Source organism: Lepidochelys olivacea, assembly GCF_965140295.1.
Source record: "Lepidochelys olivacea isolate rLepOli2 genome assembly, chromosome: 3".
NCBI lineage: Eukaryota > Metazoa > Chordata > Testudines > Cheloniidae > Lepidochelys > Lepidochelys olivacea.
The window spans coordinates 167,782,501-167,804,989 of NC_140413.1; the positions used below are offsets into that span (position 1 = coordinate 167,782,501).

A 22,489-nucleotide genomic window follows, 5' to 3' on the forward strand; every position below is an offset into this window, starting at 1 on the left:
TTTCTTCTGCCTGTTGTGTCCCTAGGCACTATCCGTAATGTGGGAGGTAAAACAAAGACAGAACCCTCCCTCTCCTTACTGATTACACCTCGTCATGTTCATGGGAAGTAACAGACGACTGTTCGCTAGTCAAAAAACATTAATTTGTTTTTGTATTTTAAATCAAACTAAGCCTGTTGTTCCCTCTCATTGCAAATGGTTCATCTTGAAATAAACACTCTGCATGATTCAGTGTGGAAGACTGTAAGTAAATATACTTACAAATTTTAATCCCATATTTTGTTCAGTCCTAGATAGTGAATCAGGTACCAGTAGCCCTTCTGTGCGTTTCAGCAAGACCTGCCTAAAGAATGTCTTTTCAGTAATTCTCCTCTTCATTTATCTGCTGCTCATGGCTGTAGCTGTGTTCCTTGTCTACCAAACTATCACTGACTTCAGGGAAAAGCTCAAACACCCGGTGATGTCTGTCTCTTACAAGGAGGTGCCCTTGTATGATGCTCCTGGTAAGTCTCTGGAAATAAATCATCATAGTGGTGAAGTCCAACTGTATCTCAAGATGTCATTCAAATCTTTGCATGTGTTACTGACAGCATTTTGCATGTAACAAGTGCTGGTGCCGTTTACTCTCCAAGTCGGTCCAAGTGATGCAAAAAATGCTTTGGGCTTTGCTTCTCTTTTTGTTTAACACATGATGGTGGTGACTTCAATGCATGGAACCTTTTCTCCGTTATTATGAGACAGACTTGATGAATCTGAACGTGTATAATGTTAATACGAGCTTTAGAGGCTCATGCAGCTCTTCAGTAGCTCATATGAGGCTTTTTTTGCAGAGTCCATAGACTTGAATAGGGTCATCTTGATCTCTTGGGAGTGAGAAGAGAATTGATCACCGGAGTGCTCCTTAAGCTATTTAACCTAGCCAAGGCAGCACATCTGACTGCTGCCAGGATCCCTGCCCCTTGAAATATCAAGAAATAATGGTCAAAAGAAGGCAGAGCTTTCGTATTAAAAGGATTTTATAGGCAGCCACAAAATCATCATACTGTCATAGTTTGCTGTTGCACTGCAATATTTACATTATAGCATTGCATCAGTAGGCAGTGACAATGAAACAGCTCCACCCTATCAATATCACAACACAACATCAGAGCATCATATGGCAGTCCTTTGGTGACTTCATTGTTCTTTTTAAAATGCTTTGGAGTAGTGTGTGTGTGTGTGTGTGTGTGTGTATATATATTATATATATATATATAAAATGTGTGTGTATGTGTATATTAAAAAAAAATTAACCAGTTAATGTTCACAGTGTGGTAGAGCATGCAGTTCAAATCAGCACTTGCAGCAGCTTACTCAAAGGGACACAGTCAACTTAAAAATCACACTTTTTTGTCTGAAAATTTTACCCACCTACTCTTGTTAGGAGTAATCCCTCCCATGACTATTGTTGAAAGATTAGAGAGAAAATATTTGGGGTTTTTTCAGCTATACTGTGTGCATTTGACAGCATTCTGTGTAAAGTTAATTTTAATTATTTCCTCTGTAGTCAGTTAGGCCCCAATTCTCCAATCAGATCTTTGTGGGGAGCTGCATTCACAAGCTCAGGTGTCTACTGACAGGGATCTGATGTAAGGTCCCTTGATGTAAGCCTTTGTCTGTTTCCCCTATGATTTGTGTGAGTCTTTCACATCGTGACAGGGGAGAAAAAGACATTTTAAAAAATAAAAATCTAATTGTAAAACCACAAAAATTGGCAGTGGGCCCAGAGGAAGTTGTAGGATCTGAAATTACTTTTTAACTTTTTTTAAAACTGACCAGATTTTTCTTCCAAGCATGGAACACTGGAGATTAGCAAAATGTATTTTAGAAGCTCTCCACTGTCCTTTTTGACTTATGAGAGGGCATACAGGGTACTTCAGTAACTGGTGTAGGTTTATAAATCACATGTAGCATATTTTTACTTTTCAAGTAGTTGATCTATATTGTCTTCAAGCAAATCTGTGTTGCCCAGACTAAATGTGGCAAAAGAGCTTTGCTGGTTTTCATGAGGGGGAAGCCAGAAAGAAACACATGAAGTTTTTATACCCACCATTGGACTTAAGCATTGTTGTACTTTATGCTAAATATATTAATTGCAGCATAGGTGGGGAAAAAATAGCTTGCCTCCCTGATGACAAAAGTGATGAGAGAGGATAATTTGTTGACACGTGTTTTATATCTTTGATTTATCTTGATATAGTATTTAGTAATTTTAATGTCTATTTGTTGCCATAGGAAGGAACATCTTTTCGCTTTTATTTTGTCAGCCAGTGACTTTAGAGATTCCGTAGACAGTACATTACTTCTGTTGGATATTCCCAATATGGGTTTATACACTATGGTTTAAGGGCTTGATCCAGTAAAACAGTTAAGCACTTTAAGTATTTGAGGAGTCCCATTGACTTCAGTAGGCCTATCCACCTATGCTTAGGTGCTTCTCTGGATTGGGGTTTTAGGGCCTGATCCAGCAGCTTCTGATGTTAGTGGAAAGATTCCTGTTGACTTCCGTGGGCTTTGGATCAGGCCCTGAAAGAGAAATAGGCAGAGTTTTTGTTTTATTTTTTAACCTGCTGCTCAGAGCTCAATCCTGCAAGGTGCTGAGCAGTCTAGCCCTGGTCCAGCGGAGCATTTAAGCACGTTAACTTGGAATGCTTTGCTGGATCTGGGAGCTCAGCACCTTGCAGGATTAAATCTTAGAATGATAATCCACTTGGGCAAGAAATCAACTCTCATTTATGTTTCTTCCAACTTTTTTCCCCTGAAACAGGTATTGCACTTTACCCAGGCAAGGCTCAGCTGCTTAGCTGCAAGCATCATTACTATGATCACATTCCGCCTCTGATAAACCCAGGTCAGCCAGGAGAAATTGAGTGCACCACTCAGAGAATCAACTACACAGATCCTTTTACTAATCAAACCATGGTAATGATTAAAAAGACAAAGGAACAGAATTCAGCGGATGGGGTGGTTTTGTGCACTGCAGCATTCCGGAGTAGCAGTATATGTTATCCAGGAACTGCTGTGAAAGACTTGCTTTCTTCTTTCTTAACTTTTTTCGAACAATCAGTCCTTATTTTTAGAAATGTAAAAGACATCAGTTGGTTTATTTTGTTGATAGCTGAGCGATATGTGTGTCATAAGAATCTGAATAGAATGGAACGGAATAGATATTTTTGACAGTGCAACTTTTGGTTCATTTCTTATAAAAATCAAAACTGGCATGCAACTTTAGATTGTGAGATATGTTCAATTTGTTGAATCCTGCTTCAGTTGAAGGCAGAAGTTTTTCCATGGACTTTCAGTTGGAGCAGGATAGGTCCTTAGATTCCCTTTTTACATATTCCATGTGTGGATGTACATACATATATTGTAATGTCACTTTTACCAAACTTGCTGGAATCTTCATGTGAATTTGGCACCCAGCTAAACTGATTAGATTAGGAAGGCACTCTGAATATCGAGTGAACCAATAGTGGTGATGCTCATGTAAGAAAGGAATTGAGTTGTAGTCCACCTTTATTTGCTGCATTTGCAAGAGCAATTTTTGATCATATTTAGATAATTTTTATTTAAAAAACAGGCTGAAATGTGTCAGTTTGTTGAGTTTAAAATTGTTGTTCATGTTTAATTTACTCTTTTTAAAGCAGTCTGTGTAAACACCCCTTCATGCCAACCATTTTTCCTCTTCTTTGCTCTTCACTTCTTTCTGGGGAGCTGCCCCTCACCCCTCTTCTTTGTGTTGATATTTATTTAAGAGCAAAGGCAATGTTAGGTTCATTTGTAATGTGTTCTCTCTCTCTGCTCTTGTTATGATTGCCTGTTTCAGTGTGCTAAAGTCCTGCATTTTGTGCTGCATGTATTAGATACATTTTAAGAATCTTTGTGCTCTTGTAGCTCTGATTTTGCACTTGACTCCACACTGTCAGACCTCTGCCCATGCAGAGTCCCACTGGAGTCAATGGGATTTCTCCTGCGGGCAACAAATTGCAGGATCAGGGATCTATACTGAGCATGATGTCTGGTATGCAACTTCATGTACAATATTATGTTTTCTCTGCTTAAAGTGGAGTTCTGTTCCCCGACATCACTTTTCAAAGCCTGTCAGTCAAGGTTTGTCTATCGTCAGTGTTGGATCTTAGAATTATATTTATGTGAGATGTTTGGGCTAGATGAGTGACCGTCTGTTTTGCAGGGAATCCCCGCCTTTTCCTTAGGTAGACTCTCAAGTCATCCGGGGCTGCTGGAAGAGGCTTGTAGGATCCAATCCTCCATTCCTTGTGCACACAGAACTCCCAGTGACTTCAAGGCAGGTTGGAGTCAATTGGAGGTGTGATTCCATAAAGAATGTATGATTGGGCCCTGAAAAGGTACTGGCCTTTATAATATACTCCCCCCAGCCCTCTCTCGCCGCAGCAGCTGGGGCCAGGGCAGAGGTGCCTCTCCCTGGCAGCAGCAGCTCCAGTGGGCCTGGTCTGGGCCGAGGGAGGGTATTCTTTCCCCGGCAGCACTGGTGGGCCTGGAGAGGGGCTTCTTTCCCCAGCAGCTCTGGCGGGGCTGGGCCAGGCCAGGCCGGGCCGAGGGAGGGGGCTCCTCTTCCCTGGCCGTGGCAAGTCCGGGACAGAGCAGGTCCATGTTGGGGTTGGTGGGGAGGGGCTCCTCTCCCCGCCGCGGCAGGTCCGTGCAGGGGGAGAGGCATCCCTGCATGGGGCTTATGAGGCAGCTGCGTGGCTGCACATCTTAGAGGGAGCTTACACTCACACCCCCAGCTTGAAGTGTAGACGTGCTTCTAGACTAGCCAGGATCACTCTCCAGGTTCTAAGAGCTGAAAAATCATAGATTCACAGATTTTAAAATCAGAAGGGATTATAATAATCTAATCTGACCTCATACATAATAGAACAGAACCTCGCCCAGTAACTTCTGCATCAAGCCCAATGATAGTAGTGAAACTAGAACTTTTAAAAAGACATCCAATCTTGATTTAAAGACTTCACTTTGCAGTGCAGACACTGCCTGAGATTTGAAGGTGTGATCATAGTATGGGTAGGCATCCCTGAGTTAGTTTTAATCGAGTTAATTCGGGTAACACAGCATACACATGGTGGCCCAGGCTCCAGAGTACAAGCCCTCCAGGGACCCAGGGTACTTATTTGGGTTGCTAGCCCATGCTACTATGTCTACACTGCTGCTTTACCCATGTTAGCTAAATGTAAAGCTAACATGACTATGCCTACCTGTGCTATGATCACACTTTCTCTTTGCAGAGTACATATACCCTTAATCAGCAAGTAGGAATTTAGGTATGCCCAACCATTCTCACTGGATATCTTAATTGATGTGTACTTACCAAAGGTATGAAAATGCCCATGTATACTAGATTTCTGTCATGCATTAGTGACAGGTGACAAGTTCAGTGACAGGAAATGAAGATTCCTTTACTTTTTTCATAGTTCTATCAATAACTCTCTTTCTTTCTCTGTGCTTATAGAAACATGCTTTGATTGTCCAAGGACCTCGAGATGTGAAGAAAAGGGAACTGGTGTTTTTGCAGTTCCATTTAAATGAAACAGACCAGGATTTCAGTGCAATAAACTATCTTCTGTTCTCTTCTTTCCAGGAGTTCCTCAACAGGTATGCACAGGAATAAAGGGTGTGGCCTAGTAAATATACTGTAAGATACATATTGTTACTAGTAGAATGAATTTAGGGCTTCTTGTTTTCCACTTCTGTTTTTACCGATTTTTAGGTGTGTGTTTGGGCTAGCTTGGGGCACTTTCATGCCTTGGAAAAATTGGTTTCTAGTCATTAATATTGGTGACTGAAGAATTTTGAGCTGAGGAAATGGTTTTCAGTGGCAAAAATCACCTCTGATCAATGTTGCCACCACTCATCACTTAACTTTGCACCAAAGATACTGAATGACCAGTCTGTGTTGTTGGTATGGATGACTTGGAAGTGAATGTCAGCGGGCAGCACAAACCGGAAATACATTTTAAAGAATTATAATTTTTCTGTTTTTATTTCTGTTAAGGGTTTTTTAAATCAATGATTAAAAAGAATCAGTGATGTTTTATCTGAAAGCTTAAACATAGTTACTCTGGACCCTTGTGTAAGGCTCTACAAAACGATTCACCTGTTTTGGGTGGGATTTTCAAAAGCACTCAGCAACAGACAAACTCCGCTTCCACTGAAGTGAATGGTAAAACTCCCACGGTATGTCTGCACTGCAGCTGGGAACAAGCCTGGCTTGTGCTCCTGGCGCTCATGCTGGTGTGCTAAAAATAGCAGTGTAGACGTTGCTTTGATGTTGTGGCTTGGTCTCAGGAGACCCCCCTTCTCTGCTTGAGAGCCTAAGCTCCAGCCTGAGCTGCAACATTGGCTGAGCTATTTTTAGTGCACTAGGAAAAGCCTGCAGACCCAGGCTTGCTCCCAGTTGCAATGTAGTCATATCCTCACTGACTGTAGTGGGAGCAGAATTAATCCAACACTGAGCATTTTGAAAATCTCACCCTTCTATTAACCCTCCCTTACCTGCAGGGGGCAGATTTTATTTTTATTCAGTCTTTGCACTGAATTACAATTACTTGGTTCTGCTGTTCTCTGTGGCCCTGATCCAAAGCCCACTGAAGTTAATAGGAGTCTGCCTTTCTATTGATTTCAATAGGCTTTAAATCGGGTCCTAAATTGGGAAAACCAGTAATATTCACATATGTGGTAAGAGAAGAGAGCAGAGCCAGAAAAATCACACACCACGGCATAGTTCATATGGATTATGGGGACAGCCAGTCCTTTGAGGTAGGGAGGGGAAAATAATATTTTTAGTATTATCATCCTCAACATTTGTATTTCAGTAGCGTCTAGAGGCCTCAGCCAGGTTGGGGACTGATTGGACAGCAGCCAGCACAAAGAGAACAGATACCTCAAAGGGCTTAAATTGCAGGTGCTTTTTGGTAACAAATGATTGATTTTTCTCAAATTTTCCACAAAGCATTTGTCCTTCAGTGAGAAAGGGAAAACTTTCATACTTCATACTTTCAGTACTTTCATAATAAGTACTGATCTTCTGTAATCTTACTTAGTGCTAGAACATCCCAGAAAGTATCATTGTCCAGGTATTTAAAATGTACCATTACTATTTCAGTACAAGAAAACACTGTTTTGTAGCTTTCAATAGAAATTAAGCTTAACATGAATCATCTGTTTTACAATCCGCTTTCTTTTTCTAGTTTTTATGTAATATATGTTGCTATCTTGGTAACTTACAATTAGCTACCGCATAGAGTTGGTCAGCCAGTCATTCAATACCTGTCTCTTGCTGACAGTGTACAAAGTCTGAATACTGGCCCCTCCAGATGCCTGCCTCTTTTGTGCCATATTCAAGCTCTGCAAGGGTGGGTATGTGTCCAAGTGAGTAGGTAGGAACTGCTTAAAAATGAACATTAGAAAGAATTCCCAGTGCATTGCAGGATTTAAGCAGAGTTTACATAATGGCACTGTGTGTGTGACAGCTTATAGGCACAGTAGCTGGGAATTGTTTGAGGGAACCGGATTCTACACCCTGGCCCCCAGGCTTGCCATAATTAGGCAGATCAGAGATGACATAATTGCTTAACCAATGGGAAGTTGCTCCACTCTTAAAGAAGCTGCCTGCTGACCAACCTGGCCCTCAGCACTGGAAGGCACCAGAGCTGCAAAGGTCAAGAAATCAAATGGTTTAAATTGGATCCACACATAATCGGGTTGATGCAGTGACAGAGCTAATAGGGGGTGAATGCCCCCTCGGCAGACTTTGGGTGCGTGTGGTGCCTTTTCACATGGGGCTGGTGAGCAAGTGTGCACTGTGTTCCCCTGGAAGGGGTGGTTCCTGGGGGGCCGGTTCCAGCTCCCTGCTCCAACTGTTGCAACATGGTGCACAGGATTGTGTGACAACGGTTGCAATGCCACTCACTCAAATTTGGTCCGGCCACCCCTGGATGGCAGTGTGATCCCATGCACCGTTGTGCCATGGCTGCAGTGGAGAGCCAGGCCCAGCCCCACAGGACAGGAGCTGTAACTGCCAGGTGACTGTGGAGTGGGCTCACTTCACTCTCCATCTCACCACCAACGACCCATTGCACCTCCCTTGCCCCCGGTTGCAAAATGTGACTCTGAAGAGCCTTGTGTGTCCATTTGCAGCAGTAAGACAAGCGGGATTTGGCATAAACTTTGAACAAACTAAGACATACAGTCCTTTAGTAAACTTGGCAGTATATGATGGGGTCACTTAGGGTGAACAGAGCCTTAATACAGTAAGTGTTCTAGCTGAGAGGCTGGGTTTAAATGAATTTTGGGTAAGGATCTGATTTGTAACTTTCAATATAAATTAAGCTTATCATGAATCATTTACTTTATAATTAGCTTTTCTTTTTATTCCGGTTTTTCATGTACTATATATTGCTGCCTTGGTAACCTACAATTAGCTACAATATTGAGAGCTTTATAAATGAAGTGGATTGAATAATTGAAGAGTCCAAGCTTGACCATGAAATAAATTTAAAAACCTTATAGATTCACATGTGGAATGCACTTGCTCTGACTTGGTCAGATTTCCAGTAGATGTCTATTTAAGCCAGGGGTGGGCAAACTTTTTTTGGCCTGAGGGCCGCATCAGGTTTCTGAAATTGTATGGAGGGCCGGTTAGGGGTGGCTGTGCATCCCCAAAAAGCCAGACATGGCCCGGCCCCTACCCCTTATCCAAGCCCCCGCACTTCTCACCCCCTGACGGCCCCCCCAGGGACCCCGGACCCCTGCCCCATCCTACCACCTCTTCTCCCTGACCACCCCCGGACCTCTCGCCCCTAACTGCGCCCTGCCCCTAACTTCCCCCCACCACCCCATTCAATCCCCCCCTTCCCGGCTACCCCTCCCGGGACCCCTGCCCCCATTCCCTGCCCTCTGACCGCCCCCCGAATTCCCCTGCCCTCTATCAAACCCCCCCTGCTCCCTGCCACCTTACCATGCTGCCTGGCACACCGGTGGCAGGCAGCCGCGCCATGCAGCACAGAGCACTGGGCTCTGCTGCCCAGAGTATTGCGCTGTGTGGCTGCGGGGGAGGGGAGACAGCCTCCTGGGCCAGGAGCTCGGGCTGGGCAGGACGGTCCCACGGGCCGTAGGTTGCCCACCTCTGCCCTACTGCATATCTGACTTCTTCTAACTGCATCAATGACCATGTGGCTGCTTCATACATTTCCTCATATACTGCATGCAGTTCTGGAACCAAGGTTACTGCTATTGTTCTCAAGGAATGCACTTTTCAAAGTGGAAAAACTATTTCAGCATTCCGAAATCAGACTTCTGATATACACCAGAGGAGAATCCTGAACACTTGAAGAGAATTTAGGTAGCTCTGCTGCCTCTAAGCCGGGGTGGGCAAACTTTTTGGCCCAAGGGCCACAATGGCATTCAAAACTATATGGAGGGCTGGGTAGGGAAGGCTGTACCTCCCCAAACAGCCTGGCCCGCACCCCCTATCTTCCCCCTCCCACTTCTTGCCCCCTGACTGCCCCCCTCAGAATCCCTGATCCATCCAACACCCCCAGCTCGTTGTCCCGACTGCCCCCTCCTGGGACCCCTGCCCCCCCAGGACCTCCACCCCCCCCCCGTTCCACATTCCCTGACCGCCCTGCCCCCCAAACCTCCACCCCATCCAACCGCTCCCTGTCCCCTGACTGCCCCCCACCAGAACGCCCGACCCATCCAACCCTCCCTGCTCCTTGTCCCCTGACTGCCCCGACCCCTATCCGCACCTCTGCCCCCTGACAGGCCCTCCGGGACTCCCATGCCTTAACCAGTGCGGGACCCTCCACCCACTCCCTGTCCCCGACTGCCCTCCAGGACTTCCCGCTTCCCCATGCTGGAGCCAGCCACACCGGCGGCACTGCGAGGTGAGGCAGGAGGAATAGTGGGGGAGGGGCTGGGGGCTCAGGGGCTGGGCAGGGCGGTCCTGCGGGCTGAACGTGGCCCACAGGCCATAGTTTGCCTACCTCTGATTTAAGCACGTATCTTGTTTAAATAATTTCCATAAAATTCACTCCCCTCCCTCCAATTACCAAGCTTGCACTCTGATGCAGGAATGAGCACTGAGATGTTTATAAAACATCTTTTGTTTTATTAGTGTCACATTATACTGTCTCTTAAAACTCTAGTTATTGGCTCTTGCTCAGTGTTGTTAATATTCACTCACTGTAATGATAGGAGGTGATACTAATTCTGATGAGAGAGGATGCATTATCAGTGACATGCACAACAGTTCACATAAAGTAACTCCTGTTAAAGACACTGTGCAATATGATTGCTGATGGTTGTATCATATAGAATTCCTGTGCTGTGGCTGCAGTTAGCTTTTGAGTTGCTTTGGAGAATAACTGATTGGCTGTTGTGAAATGTTCTCCGTTCTTAGGGGCTTTTGTCATCTATGGACATGATCCAAAGCCCATTCAAGACAGTGGAAAGACTCCTATTGACTTTGGTGGGCTTGGATCAGGCCCTACATTATTGTCTTTGGACAGAAATTCCATGGGACAGCATCTGTCTTTTTTCTATATCGTATGTCTATGCTTAATGTTCTACAGCAAACGACATCAGTGAAGACTGTCGTGGGCCTCTGTTGTGTCTGGAGAATTGTACAGACGCTCCCCAGGTTACGGAAGACCTGACTTACGCAAATTTGCATTTAGGAAAAAAGTTCCGTAAGCTAGAAATAGGTTTTTTTTTTTTTTGGCATAATGTTCAGGTATATGTTTCCGACTTAAACAAAATTTGAGTTATGCATGGCTTTCCAGAACGGAACGATTGTGCAAGTCGGGGAGTGTCTGTATCTCAAGTCTTGTGATTAACCAAGCGTAGAAACCTGTGCTGGGCCTGACTGTCTCTAGATGAGTTTAACCAGATGTCAGAATCACAGATTTACTCACTGCTTGCTGTGCTCTTTTGGCTTTTGTAGACTGTATGCTGTTTCTGGAACCTGAGTGTGTGCGTGATTTTTACGGTTGCTGCTGTACATGCCACTGTTAATTGTAGTGAGGAAAATTAATGAAACATTTATTTATAAAAAGTGAAACTAGAGAATAGAGTTTTTCTTTCCTTTATTATTAGTTTAACATCTGGGTTAGAAGGAAGGAAAACAAAACTTCACCGAAAATCTAGAAGTTAGGTAACATCTTAGCAAATCTAAAATAAAATTATTTCCTTATCTCTGTAGTGTTGCAAGATGAACAGCAGTATTAAATCCTAACTGCCCACTTGGGAATGGAGGCTGTGCTATTCAATGACCTAATTAGAGTTCACCACTGGTCCCTAGTGCCTGGATTGCCATGCACAGAATTGTGCAGATTAGTGAATTACAACACACAAGTAACAGAACTTCTAAAAATATGGCATTCCCATGTAATTGACTCTGTGTGTTGTACCTTATGACTTGCTGACTTTAAAAGAGACTCTTACACTAGAGCAATAATGAAAGGAATCCATAGAAATTTGGTTCGGTATATTGGCATTTTTGGGCCAGGATCTTGCATCAGGATTTGCTAGTCCAGACCCTTGTGCTCTGCTGGATGCCTTTGACTTCAATGGGACTCAATAGGGCTCCAAGTTAGAAGATTCTAATGCAAGATGATTCCCTTAGTCATGAAATATTTTAGGCAGTATCCCATGTGTCTAGTATTTGTGGTCAAAGGTTAGTCAGTGTCCATCTAAATAAACCCATAGTAAGCAGGTGTATTATCACTGGAAGTATTGTCCGGTAGCCCAGCCATAACACCAGCAGTTGGGAGAGCAAGTATCTGTGGCTCTGGCACTGGGCAAGCCACAACCTTTTTGTGCTGCAGTTTCCTCAACATGTACAATTGTAATGATGATTTACTTTACACGGGAGAGGTTCAGTTAATATTTTTAAGTGCTTTGATAGCCTCAGCTGAAGGGTGCTCTAGGAATTGTAGGATAGAGCACTGGCAGCAAGTTCCAGGTTTCAAAGTTGTAATGTGTAGAAAACTTTAATTGGCAAAAACTGAAGCCAGTGCTTAAAGTGTGGGAAATAACACTTCTCAACAGCGGGCTGGGGGTGCCGAGGGGCACACCATTTTACTATTGTCTTATTGACTGCTTTCCCCATTGGCCTGTCTCATGGGGAAGAGCGTCCAGTCAGGATTGCTGCAAGATGCAGACGGAGCTCTCTTCTCCCTTCTCTCCAGAACAGACACCATTCGCATAGGAGCTGGGACCAGAAAGAGCTCAGCTCAGAGCAGCTCTGCTCCTCCTTTCCCCGTCCTAGGAGCAGCAGGGATGTGATGGTTCCTCTGCCCTTTCCCCTGCAGCACTCAGCCTTGAAAGGGATGAGGGCAGAGTTAAGAGCCCCAGAACTGCTTCTCCAGCCTGGAAGGGGGAAAAAGAACTGCAGAGCTTCTGCCCCTCCCCCCCAGCCAGGGAGAGTGTGATAAAGAAATCCAGGAGCTGCAGGAAAAGCAGAGGTGGTGGCAGAATTAATTTGGGGGGTGGGATGGGCAGACGTGGGGATGTCAGACTCCCCCCATACTTTTCTGTCCACTTAACCACTGACTGAAGCAATGACAGTGCGGCCTTTGCAGCAAATGTACCATAGGAGAGTCAAAAGGGAAATAGTTTAAATTATGTATTTAAACTACCACAAAATTTTACCTACCTCACTAAATACAGTTAAAAGTGAATTAATACCCCCCCCCATTTTCTCTTCATTTTTCTGTAATTTGAAGCAACCTCTCCCCCCCCCGCCGCCCCCCCCCCCCCCGCCCGCGTGAGCTTGGTCTGGTATTTTTTTTAGTCAGTTTCATTTTCTGATTCTAATGCTCGTACAGTGCTACAGGGGTCTGGATTGGAAACACGTGCAGGAGCATAGATAAATGCTTTCTCATTGCTACTCCCAAATTCTTTGAACTGAACATTTTAAAAGCCCACAAGTGCTACTTTTGGGCCTAACCAATCTATCAATGTCCCTTAATTATTAAAAGTTAGGGCTGTAGGATTCAGATTGGTTTCATAACTTACCGCCTAGATTTTCCATTTCCTTGTATGATTTGTCTTGGAAAGTTCTTCCAGGACAGTGTAGGTTAGTCATTCCTCAGGCTTGTGGTGAGCCTGTTTGGTTGGTAAACTTCTAATTATACATTTTCCCCTGCAGAGTGGTAAGGCACTGGACTGTTCTGGATTTGTCCCCATGAGATATGGCTGTGCTGCTCATTACCATCTCTTATAGCTATCAGAGAATGAGCCATTGCAAGACCCAGTCTCACTTGAATTCTGTTTTTTCATTTGCTTTTTCTTTTTGTTTGATGTTTTGCCCATTTCCTTTTTGTGTGGGTTTCTTGCATCCAAAGCTTGGTCCTTTTGTCTGAGTGCCTTAACAAACAGCTAGCTGCTCTAAATGTTCCCAGAGCCACTAAAGACCCTGGGATTTGATCTGCCAAGGTCGGGGTGGAGATAATCTAAAGCTTTTCCTTTGAGCAATATTTTCTTTCCCCCTAGTTCTGCTTCTTTCATGTATATAATGAGGTTTGAACTTGGGTTTCTCTTGAACATTTGAGCGTATAACCTCACCTCCCTGGCAGGGGTGTCACTTTTGGATAGGGCACCCCCTTCCATGCACACTTGAATATTCATGTTAAGCCAAAGAAGGGCTGATCAGACACCACAGTGTAAGGCAGCCATTACCAAGCCTGGTCAGCTGCTGCTCTCCCCAGGCTTAGCTCCCAGCACACTGCAATCTGAGCTTATGGGTCAGTGAGAAGAGAAACAGGAGCCCAGCTGCTGAGTGTGCAGGGAAAAGAGCTAGGCTTTGGAGTGGAGTGCAGAGCATCTCTGGAGCAGTGGAGCTGCAGGTTTTTGCCTGGAGCTGGAGCAGAGCCGGAGCACAGCTCCAAATCCCTGGAAAAGAGGCTTGGACTCAGCAGAGGACACTCAGCAACAGTCCTCGGTGGAGAAATGCAAGTTGGATTGGCTAGGCTCCTGCGCTTTAATGGAGTGCTCAGAGCCTTTAAGGCCAGAAGGAACCATCATAATAATCTAGTCTGTCCTCCTGCACATTGCAGGCCACAAAACCTCACCCACCCCTCCTCTAATAGACCCCTAACCTCTGGCTGAGATACTGAAGTCCTCAAATCATGCTTTAAAGACTTCAAGTTATAGAGGATCCACCATTTACACTAGTTTAAACCTGCAAGGAACCTGTGCCCCACACTCCAGAGGAAGGCGAAACCCCCAGGGTCTCCGCCAGTCTGACCCAGGAGAAAATTCCTTCCTGATCCCAAATATGGCGATCAGTTAGACCCTGAGCATGTGGGCAAGACCCACCAGCCAGACAGCTGAGAGAGAATTTTCTGTAGTAACTCAGAGCCCTCCCCATCTAGTGTCCCATCACCAGCCAGTGGAGATATTTGCTGCTAGCAATCACAGATCAGCTATATGCCACTGTAGGCAGTCTTGTTGTACCATCCCCTTCATAAACTTATCAAGTTCAGTCTTGAAGCCAGTTGGGTTTTTTGCCCCCACTGCTCCCCTTGGAAGGCTGTTCCAGAACTTCATTCCTCTGATAGTTAGAAACCTTTGTCTAATTTCAAGCCTAAACTTGTTGATTGCCAGTATACATTCATTTGTTCTTGTGTCCACATTGGTGCTTAACTTAAATAACGCCTCTCTCTCCCTGGTATTTCTCTCTCTGATGTATTTATAGAGAGCAACCATAGCCTTCTTTGGGTTAAGCTAAACTAGCCAAACTCTTTGAATCTCCTCTCATAAGATCATCCTAGTAGTCCTTCTTGCACCTGTTCCTGTTGGAATTCATCTTTCTTAAATATGGAACACCAGAATTGCATGCAGTATTCCAGATGAGGTCTCACCATTGCCTTGTATAATGGTACTAACACATCCCTGTCTCTGCTGGAAATACCTCGCCGGAAGCATGCTAGGGCTGCATTAGCCTTTTTCATCACTGCATCACATTGGTGGCTGATAGTCATCCTGAGATCAACCAATGTACTCAGGTCTTTCTCCTCCTGTCACTTCCAACTGCTAATTCCCCAAATTATAGCAAAAGGTCTTGTTGTTAGTCCATAAGTGCATGATCTTTCACTTTGCACTATTAAATTTCATTCCATTTCTATTACTCCAGTTTACAAGGTCATCCAGATCTTGTATGATATTCTGGTCCTCCTTTGTATTGGCAATACCTCCCAACTTTTTGTCATCCACAAATTTTAGTAGCACATACCCACTTTGTGCCAAGATCATTAATAAAAATGTTAAATAAGTCTGGTCCCAAGACCGATTCCTGCATAACTCCACTACTAACCTCCCTCCAGCCCAACAGTCCACCTTTCTGTATGATCCGTTTTAGTCTCCCACTTAACCAGTTCCTTATCCACGTTTCAATTCTCATATATCCCCATCTTCTCCAACATAACTAATAATTTATAATAATATAATATTTAACATTCCTGTGGTGGGAAAAACACCTCAACAGCCCAACACTGGCATTTAGTTTCAGAAAGGGGAACTATGCCAAAATGAGGAGGTTAGTGAAACAGAAATTAAAAGGTACAGTGACTAGAGTGAAATCCCTGCAAGCTGCATGGACACTTTTCAAAGACACCATAACAGAGGCTCAACTTAAATGTGTACCCAAATTAAAAAACACAGTAAAAGAACTAAAAAAGAGCCACCGTGGCTTAACAACCATGTAAAAGAAGCAGTGAGAGATAAAAAGGCATCTTTTAAAAAGTGGAAGTCAAATCCTAGTGAGGTAAATAGAAAGGAACATAAACACTGCCAAATTAAATGTAAAAATGTAATAAGAAAAGCCAAAAAGGAGTTTGAAGAACAGCTAGCCAAAAACTCAAAAGGTAATAACAAAATGTTTTTTAAGTACATCAGAAGTAGGAAGCCTGCTAAACAACCAGTTGGGCCCCCCTGGACGATCGAGGTACAAAAGGAGCACTTAAAGACGATAAAGTCATCACAGAGAAACTAAATTAATTCTTTGCTTCAGTCTTCATGGCTGAGGATGTTAGGGAGATTTCCAAACCTGAGCCGTCTTTTGTAGGTGACAAATCTGAGGAATTGTCACAGATTGAAGTGTCACTAGAGGAGGTTTTGGAATTAATTGAGAAACTTAACAGTAACAAGTCACCGGGACCAGATGGCTTTCACCCAAGAGTTCTGATAGAACTCAAATGTGAAATTGTGGAACTATTAACTATGGTTTGTAACTTGTCCTTTAAATCAGCTATTGTACCCAATGACCGGAAGATAGCTAATACAATGCCAATATTTAAGAAGGGCTCTAGAGGTGATCCTGGCAGTTACAGATGGGAAGTCTAACGTCAGTACCGGGCAAATTAGTTGAAACAATAGTAAAGAATAAAATTGTCAGACGCATAGAAGAACATAAATTGTTGCGCAAAAGGCAACATGGTTTCTGTAAAGGGAAATCGTGTTTTACTAATCTATTAGAGGTTTCAGAGTAGCAGCCGTGTTAGTCTGTATCCGCAAAAAGAAAAGGAGGACTTGTGGCACCTTAGAGACTAACATTTATTTGAGCACAAGCTTTCATGAGCTACAGCTCACTTGGGGGGGGGGGTCAACAAACGTGGACAAGGGGGATCCAGTGGACATAGTGTACTTAAATTTCCAGAAAGCCTTTGACAAGCTTCCTCACCAAAGGCTCTTACATAAATTAAGTTTCTCTTGGGATAAGAGGGAAGATCCTTTCATGGATTGAGAACTAGTTAAAAGACAGGGAATAAAGAGTAGGAATAAATGGTAAATTTTCAGAATGGAGAGGGGTAACTAGTGGTGTTCCCCAAGAGTCAGTCCTAGGACCAGTCCTAGTAAAATTATTCATAAATGATCTGGAGAAAGGGGTAAACAGTGAGGTGGCAAAGTTTGCAGATGATACTAAACTGCTCAAGATAGTTAAGACCAAAGGAGACTGTGAAGAACTTCAAAAAGATCTCACAAAACTAAGTGATTGGGCAACAAAATGGTAAATGAAATTTAATGTGGATAAATGTAAGGTAATGCACATTGGGAAAAAATAACCCCAACTATACATACAATATGATGGGGGGCTAATTTAGCTACAGCTAATCGGGAGAAAGATCTTGTAATCATCATTGATAGTTCTTTGAAGACATCCATGCAGTGTGCAGCGGCAGTCAAAAAAGCAAATGGGATGTTAGGAATCATTAAAAAAGGGATAGAGAATAAGACGGAGAATATCTTATTGCCCTTATATAAATCCATGGTATGCCCACATCTTGAATACCGCATACAGATGTGGTCCCTGCATCTCAAAAAAGATATACTGGCATTAGAAAAGGGCAACTAAAATGATTAGGGGTTTAGAACAGGTCCCATATGAGGAGAGATTAAAGAGGCTAGGACTTTTCAGCTTGGAAAAGAGGAGACTGAGGGGAGATGTGATAGAGGTATATAAAATCATGAGTGTTGTGGAGAAAGTGAATAAGGAAAAGTTATTTACTTGTTCCCATAATATAAGAACTAGGGGCCACCAAATGAAATTAATGGGTAGCAGGTTTAAAACAAATAAAAGGAAGTTCTTCTTCAGTCAGCGCACAGTCAACCTGTGGAACTCCTTGCCTAAGGAGGTTGTGAAGGCTAGGACTATAACAGGGTTTAAAAGAGAACTGGATAAATTCATGGAGGTTAAGTCCATTAATGGCTATTAGCCAGGATGGGTAAGGAATGGTGTCCCTAGCCTGTGTTTGTCAGAGGGTGGAGATGGATGGCAGGAGAGAGATCACTAGATCATTTCCTGTTAGGTTCACTCTCTCTGGGGCACCTGGTATTAGCCACTGTCGGTAGACCGGATACTGGGCTTGATGGCGCTTTGATCTGACCCAGTATGGCTATTCTTCTGTTCTAATTTCCCATGTGGAACTGTATTGAATACCTTACTGAAATCCAGGTAGATTAGCTCTATTGCATTTTCTTTGTCTAAAAGAACCAGTTATCTTCTCAAAGAAAGAGATCAGATTGGTCTGGCACAATCTACTTTTTGTAACACCATGTTGTATTTTTCCCCAATTACCATTTACCCCTATGTCCCTGACCACTTTCTCTTTCAGAATTTGTTCCGCTCTCTCTGCGGGGAGTAGTTCAATCACAGAGGTCCTGCTCTTTTGTCTCTCCCCTGAATGATTGTAGACTTCCCTAATATCTCCCAGCAGAGCTGGTTGTTAGTCGCATGGTTTCCTTTCATGTGACCCAGCTGCGCATTCTTTTCACCCCAAGAGGTGAGCTAAATCTGGCACTGGTGTGTCGGAGCCCCAGCCCTCTTGAATGGTTGGGTTACCTTATATCACGCTCTTCAAAAATTAGCTGTCCCTGGTTAGTAAAAATGCTCAGCCTGTGTCTTAACAAATCATTAGTGGGGTTCAGCTGCTCATTACTCATGAAAATGTATTAAAATTCAGGGATTGGCACAAAACAGAAAGGGGCTAGACGCACAGAGGTGTTCAGCCCCACAAAAAGATATTTATTGTTGGACCAACTGACAAGAGGTTAATTTCTTGATCTCTTTATCTTTTTGACCAGAGGTTGGGTGGAAAACAGATGCTATACGCAGAAGAATTAGGCCTTCTTTCCATTCACTGTCAAAGAGGTATCAGCAGTTTAAGAAAAGTCAAGCCCATAGTATTAAAAAGTACCCTATGTTGCTGTGAGGAGTCACTGCAGTCAGGTGGTAATGCCTTCAGTTGGGAACAGTCAGGTTATGAAAACAATTGCTAGTATTGCAGAATGCAAGTTTCATTTTAAAATCAGGTCTTTGGTATATATTCCAGGAACAAACAAAATGTGAGTTTCACAAATTACAGTAACTAAGTGACAACACCATACTTATCCTATCACATCGCCAACAAAAGCCAAGAACTTAAAAGCAAGGAAATGAGAAGTTATAGACAACAATGTAAAGACATAAAACACATTCTTATCAAGTACACAGAGTGCACTGCAAGCATATGAGAGGAACCTCCACTTTGCACATACAGAACCTAGCCTGAGGGCATGTCTACACTTACCTCTGGAGCGATCGATCCATCAGGGTTTGATTTATTGCGTCTAGTGAAGATGCGATAAATCGACAGCCGCGTGCTCTCCCGTTGACTCCGGTACTCCACTGGAGCGAGAAGCGTAGGCAGAGTTGACGGGGGAGCGTCAGCAGTCGACCTACCACAGTGAAGACTCAGTGGTAAGTAGCTCTAAGTACGTCGACTTCAGCTGCGCTATTTTCATAGCTGATATTGCGTAACTTAGACCAACTTAGCTTGCTCCCCCCACACCCCCTAGTGTAGACCAGGCCTGAGTAGGGGGACTCGGATTCTGACTGAGGTCTCTGGGGGCTGCAGTAATATAGATTAATAATTGAGTGGAGACTTGATTGCTGAGCATCCTGGAGGTATTTTACCAAGAAGGATTGACAAGCAATGTTAATCAGAGAGGAAGGCTGGTCTAGTGGTTAGGGCCATAGCTGGGACTTGGCTTCGAGTCCTAGCTTCATCCAGAATTTCTTCTGTGACTTTGGGACATCATGTAATCTGTGCTTCAGTTCCCAGTCTGTAAATTTGGGATAAGAGCACTTCCCTACCTCACAGGGCTGTTGTGAGGGGAAAATACATTGCAGACTGGATCAAAACAGGTGTATAATAAGACAAAAATTAAAATCTTAGCACAAGTTATGTTTTAGGAGTTCTGTATCCGGAGCCCAAACAAGCAAATCCTAGTTAAAAGTAACTCTGCGGCATTTTAAAAGGCCTTCAGTTTTGCAATTTGAGCATCCTGAAGTAGTAAAATATTTTGGTCCAAATTATTTCAGAGAAGTAACACTATCCCTTTTCCCCACACCCTCTAGTCCAGATAAAGGAGAATTCATGAAAGATTGCGAAAGCTCATACTCCAGCTGGAAGTTCTCTGGTGGTTTTCGAACCTGGATCAAAATGTCCTTGGTAAAAACAAAAGAAGATGGGAGTGAGACTGTGGAGTTCAAACAGGAGGTAAATAGTGCTCTGTAAGGGTTTTCTGAATGTGGCAGACCTTAGCTGATTGTCATTCTGTAGTTGCTGCGAGAAACATTCAATACATACAGTGCTGCAATAGTAACCTTGTCTAATAGAGCTTCTCCTCAGAGCAAAAGGCAGCATGGCTTTGAAGAAGCTTGCTGTGATGCATAGTGGCAAATACGACTGACTTTCATGTTTTCATTGTTCCCTTATTCCAGCTCACCAGCAAGCAGTTTCAAAGTCGCTTTCCCACATTTCATAAAAACATAACACAGCAAAGAGTTTATATTGCCCTTATGGCTTTACTGATGTGGCCTGGAAAAACCTGACTGGACAGAGAAGCCAGAAAGCTGATTGTCCTTGTTTGTTACACTGGTGAGACTAGACCTAGAATATCAGAGTAAGGAGCTGGAGCAATTGACTTATTTGAAAATATTAACAAACTTTAGTTTAAGGCTGGGACTTTCAAAAGGAGCCTATGATACAACGAGCACCTACAAATATTTTCAATATTGAGAGGCATTGTCTAGGTTTGTCTTAGGGATGGAAGTCAGAGTAACAGGAAAGGAAAATTGAGGCTGAATTTTAAGAAACAGTTCTTAAAAAGATCATCAAATAAACTGTAGAATAGACAAAGGAAATTAAGGAAGCTTGGGTCATTTAGAAGTAGAATAGACAGTGCAGTTCAGAAAACTTGGAAGAGAACACCTGTTCAATGGTGGAAGATGACTACTGATGTAGTTATTTTCATCTCTGCCTATGGAATGGTTTTACCCTGAATTTCTCCCAGCAGAAAGACACTGAAGGGGCCGAGTTATAATAAAGAGATAAGATAATTAGATAGTTATAGATAGATAACACTAGATAATTAGGTTGATTTAACTATATCCCTCAGGGGTGTGAAAAACTCACACCCTGGAGCAGCATTGTTAAACTGATCTAAGTCCCCTGGAGACAGTGCTAGGTCCATGGAGGATTGTTCTGCTGATGTAGTTACCGCCTCTCAGGGAGGTGGATTATCTAAACCATGAGAGAACCCCTCCCATCTGTGTAGATAGTTCCAAGGCTGAAGTGCTACAGCAGCGCTGGCTGTGCTGCTGGAGTGTTTTAAATGTAGGCAAGCCCTAACTTGTCTCACTCCGTGTTGTTTGGAAGGAGGCATCTGCAAAATCAATAGAACTGCAACTGCCTTGTAGGAAACTATTGATTTGGAGAAGGACAGCTGTGACTAGCAGGCGAAATGTTTCTTTGCTAAGAGCAGGAGAAGATTATCCATCTGTTTTTAGAAAAGCATGTGTTTGTTAACCTGTTGCACACTTGGAAAGAGAAATGTTCATTGTAACATGCTGTTTTGCTCTTTTAAGGGCGTCTTCCAGTTCTCACACTTAGCTCCCTTAGCAGAAGCAGCATGGGGGCAACTGCAAATCAGTGATGTCAGGAGGGGCTCCCCAGGAATACCCTACAGGAGAGGAATTCTGAAGTGATACAGTCAGAATATAGTAACAGTTTAAAAAAAAAATTGAGCAATATCCCCATAAATGGGATAAAACTCAGTTAACCAGAAAAGCCATTTTAGAAAGGAATGAACTATGTAGAAGCAAATCATGGGTTCATAAGGATAGATGGTGTGGGTGTTAATGACTAAACTGAGCTTCCGAGAGAGAGATCCTTACACTGGAGGATGAGTGAAGTTTATTTTTCTTAAGAATCTGGCTATGAGATAATGAGAAACAAGACTCTTCCTCTCCTTATTGAGATGTAAAACACTAGATGGGTGCAAATTAGACCTTGCTACAATTTATACTGAGATTCTAGAGAAATAGTGTGATCTATTCATCCAGTAATGGTATTTGCCCTTGCTTTGAGGGTCCTTCTGGCTGTTTGTTCTCTTACTAACAATAGTACCTGAACGCAGGGGTGGTTTGATTTAAATCAAGGAGATCTGCCATGAAGCTTTTTGCCTAGTAAACCTCCAGAATCTGGTCTTGCAGCATCTTGAATTTCTGCAAGAGAACAAGAAAGCCTTTTGGAGGTGGAGTCAACTTGTGACCTTTCGTGACCATGCTCTGAGCTGGGATCAAGGAATTCTTTTCCATTTTGAACCCATGTTCCTCAGAGGGATAGAAAACTCTTGAGGTGGTTTCCACTGACTCCTGGAATGAGCTTTTTATTAAACTGTCGTCTAAATAAGGAGATTTATGCCCACTATTTCGAGGGCTGCTATTACAATTTTATATTCTTCTGTATAGCTGCTTATACTGCCCTCATTACTGTAGTATGAGTGTCTAATAATGCATTGAGATGTGACTACTTCTGTCCCGTGTGCCTTGTACTGCCCATGCAGTGGAGAATGCAGCAATTCAGTT

General features: G+C 43.3%; 1 protein-coding gene across 9 annotated transcripts in view; it reads left to right on the forward strand.

Annotated features, from left to right (window-relative positions):
- Positions 1-22,489, forward strand: part of PACC1 (proton activated chloride channel 1) — a 50,975-nt gene that overhangs the window by 24,420 nt on the left and 4,066 nt on the right. For 6 of the 9 annotated variants that reach the window (XM_084623048.1, XM_084623050.1, XM_084623046.1 and 3 more), the window contains exons 3-6: positions 288-503; positions 2,807-2,961; positions 5,528-5,670; positions 19,976-20,117. In XM_084623048.1, the coding sequence (XP_084479174.1) occupies positions 392-503; positions 2,807-2,961; positions 5,528-5,670; positions 19,976-20,117 (552 nt within the window). In that variant the 5' untranslated portion in view covers positions 288-391. The remainder of the gene's footprint in view (positions 1-287; positions 504-2,806; positions 2,962-5,527; positions 5,671-19,975; positions 20,118-22,489) is intronic. The other 3 variants (XM_084623045.1, XM_084623047.1, XM_084623049.1) reach the window with 3 other exon arrangements.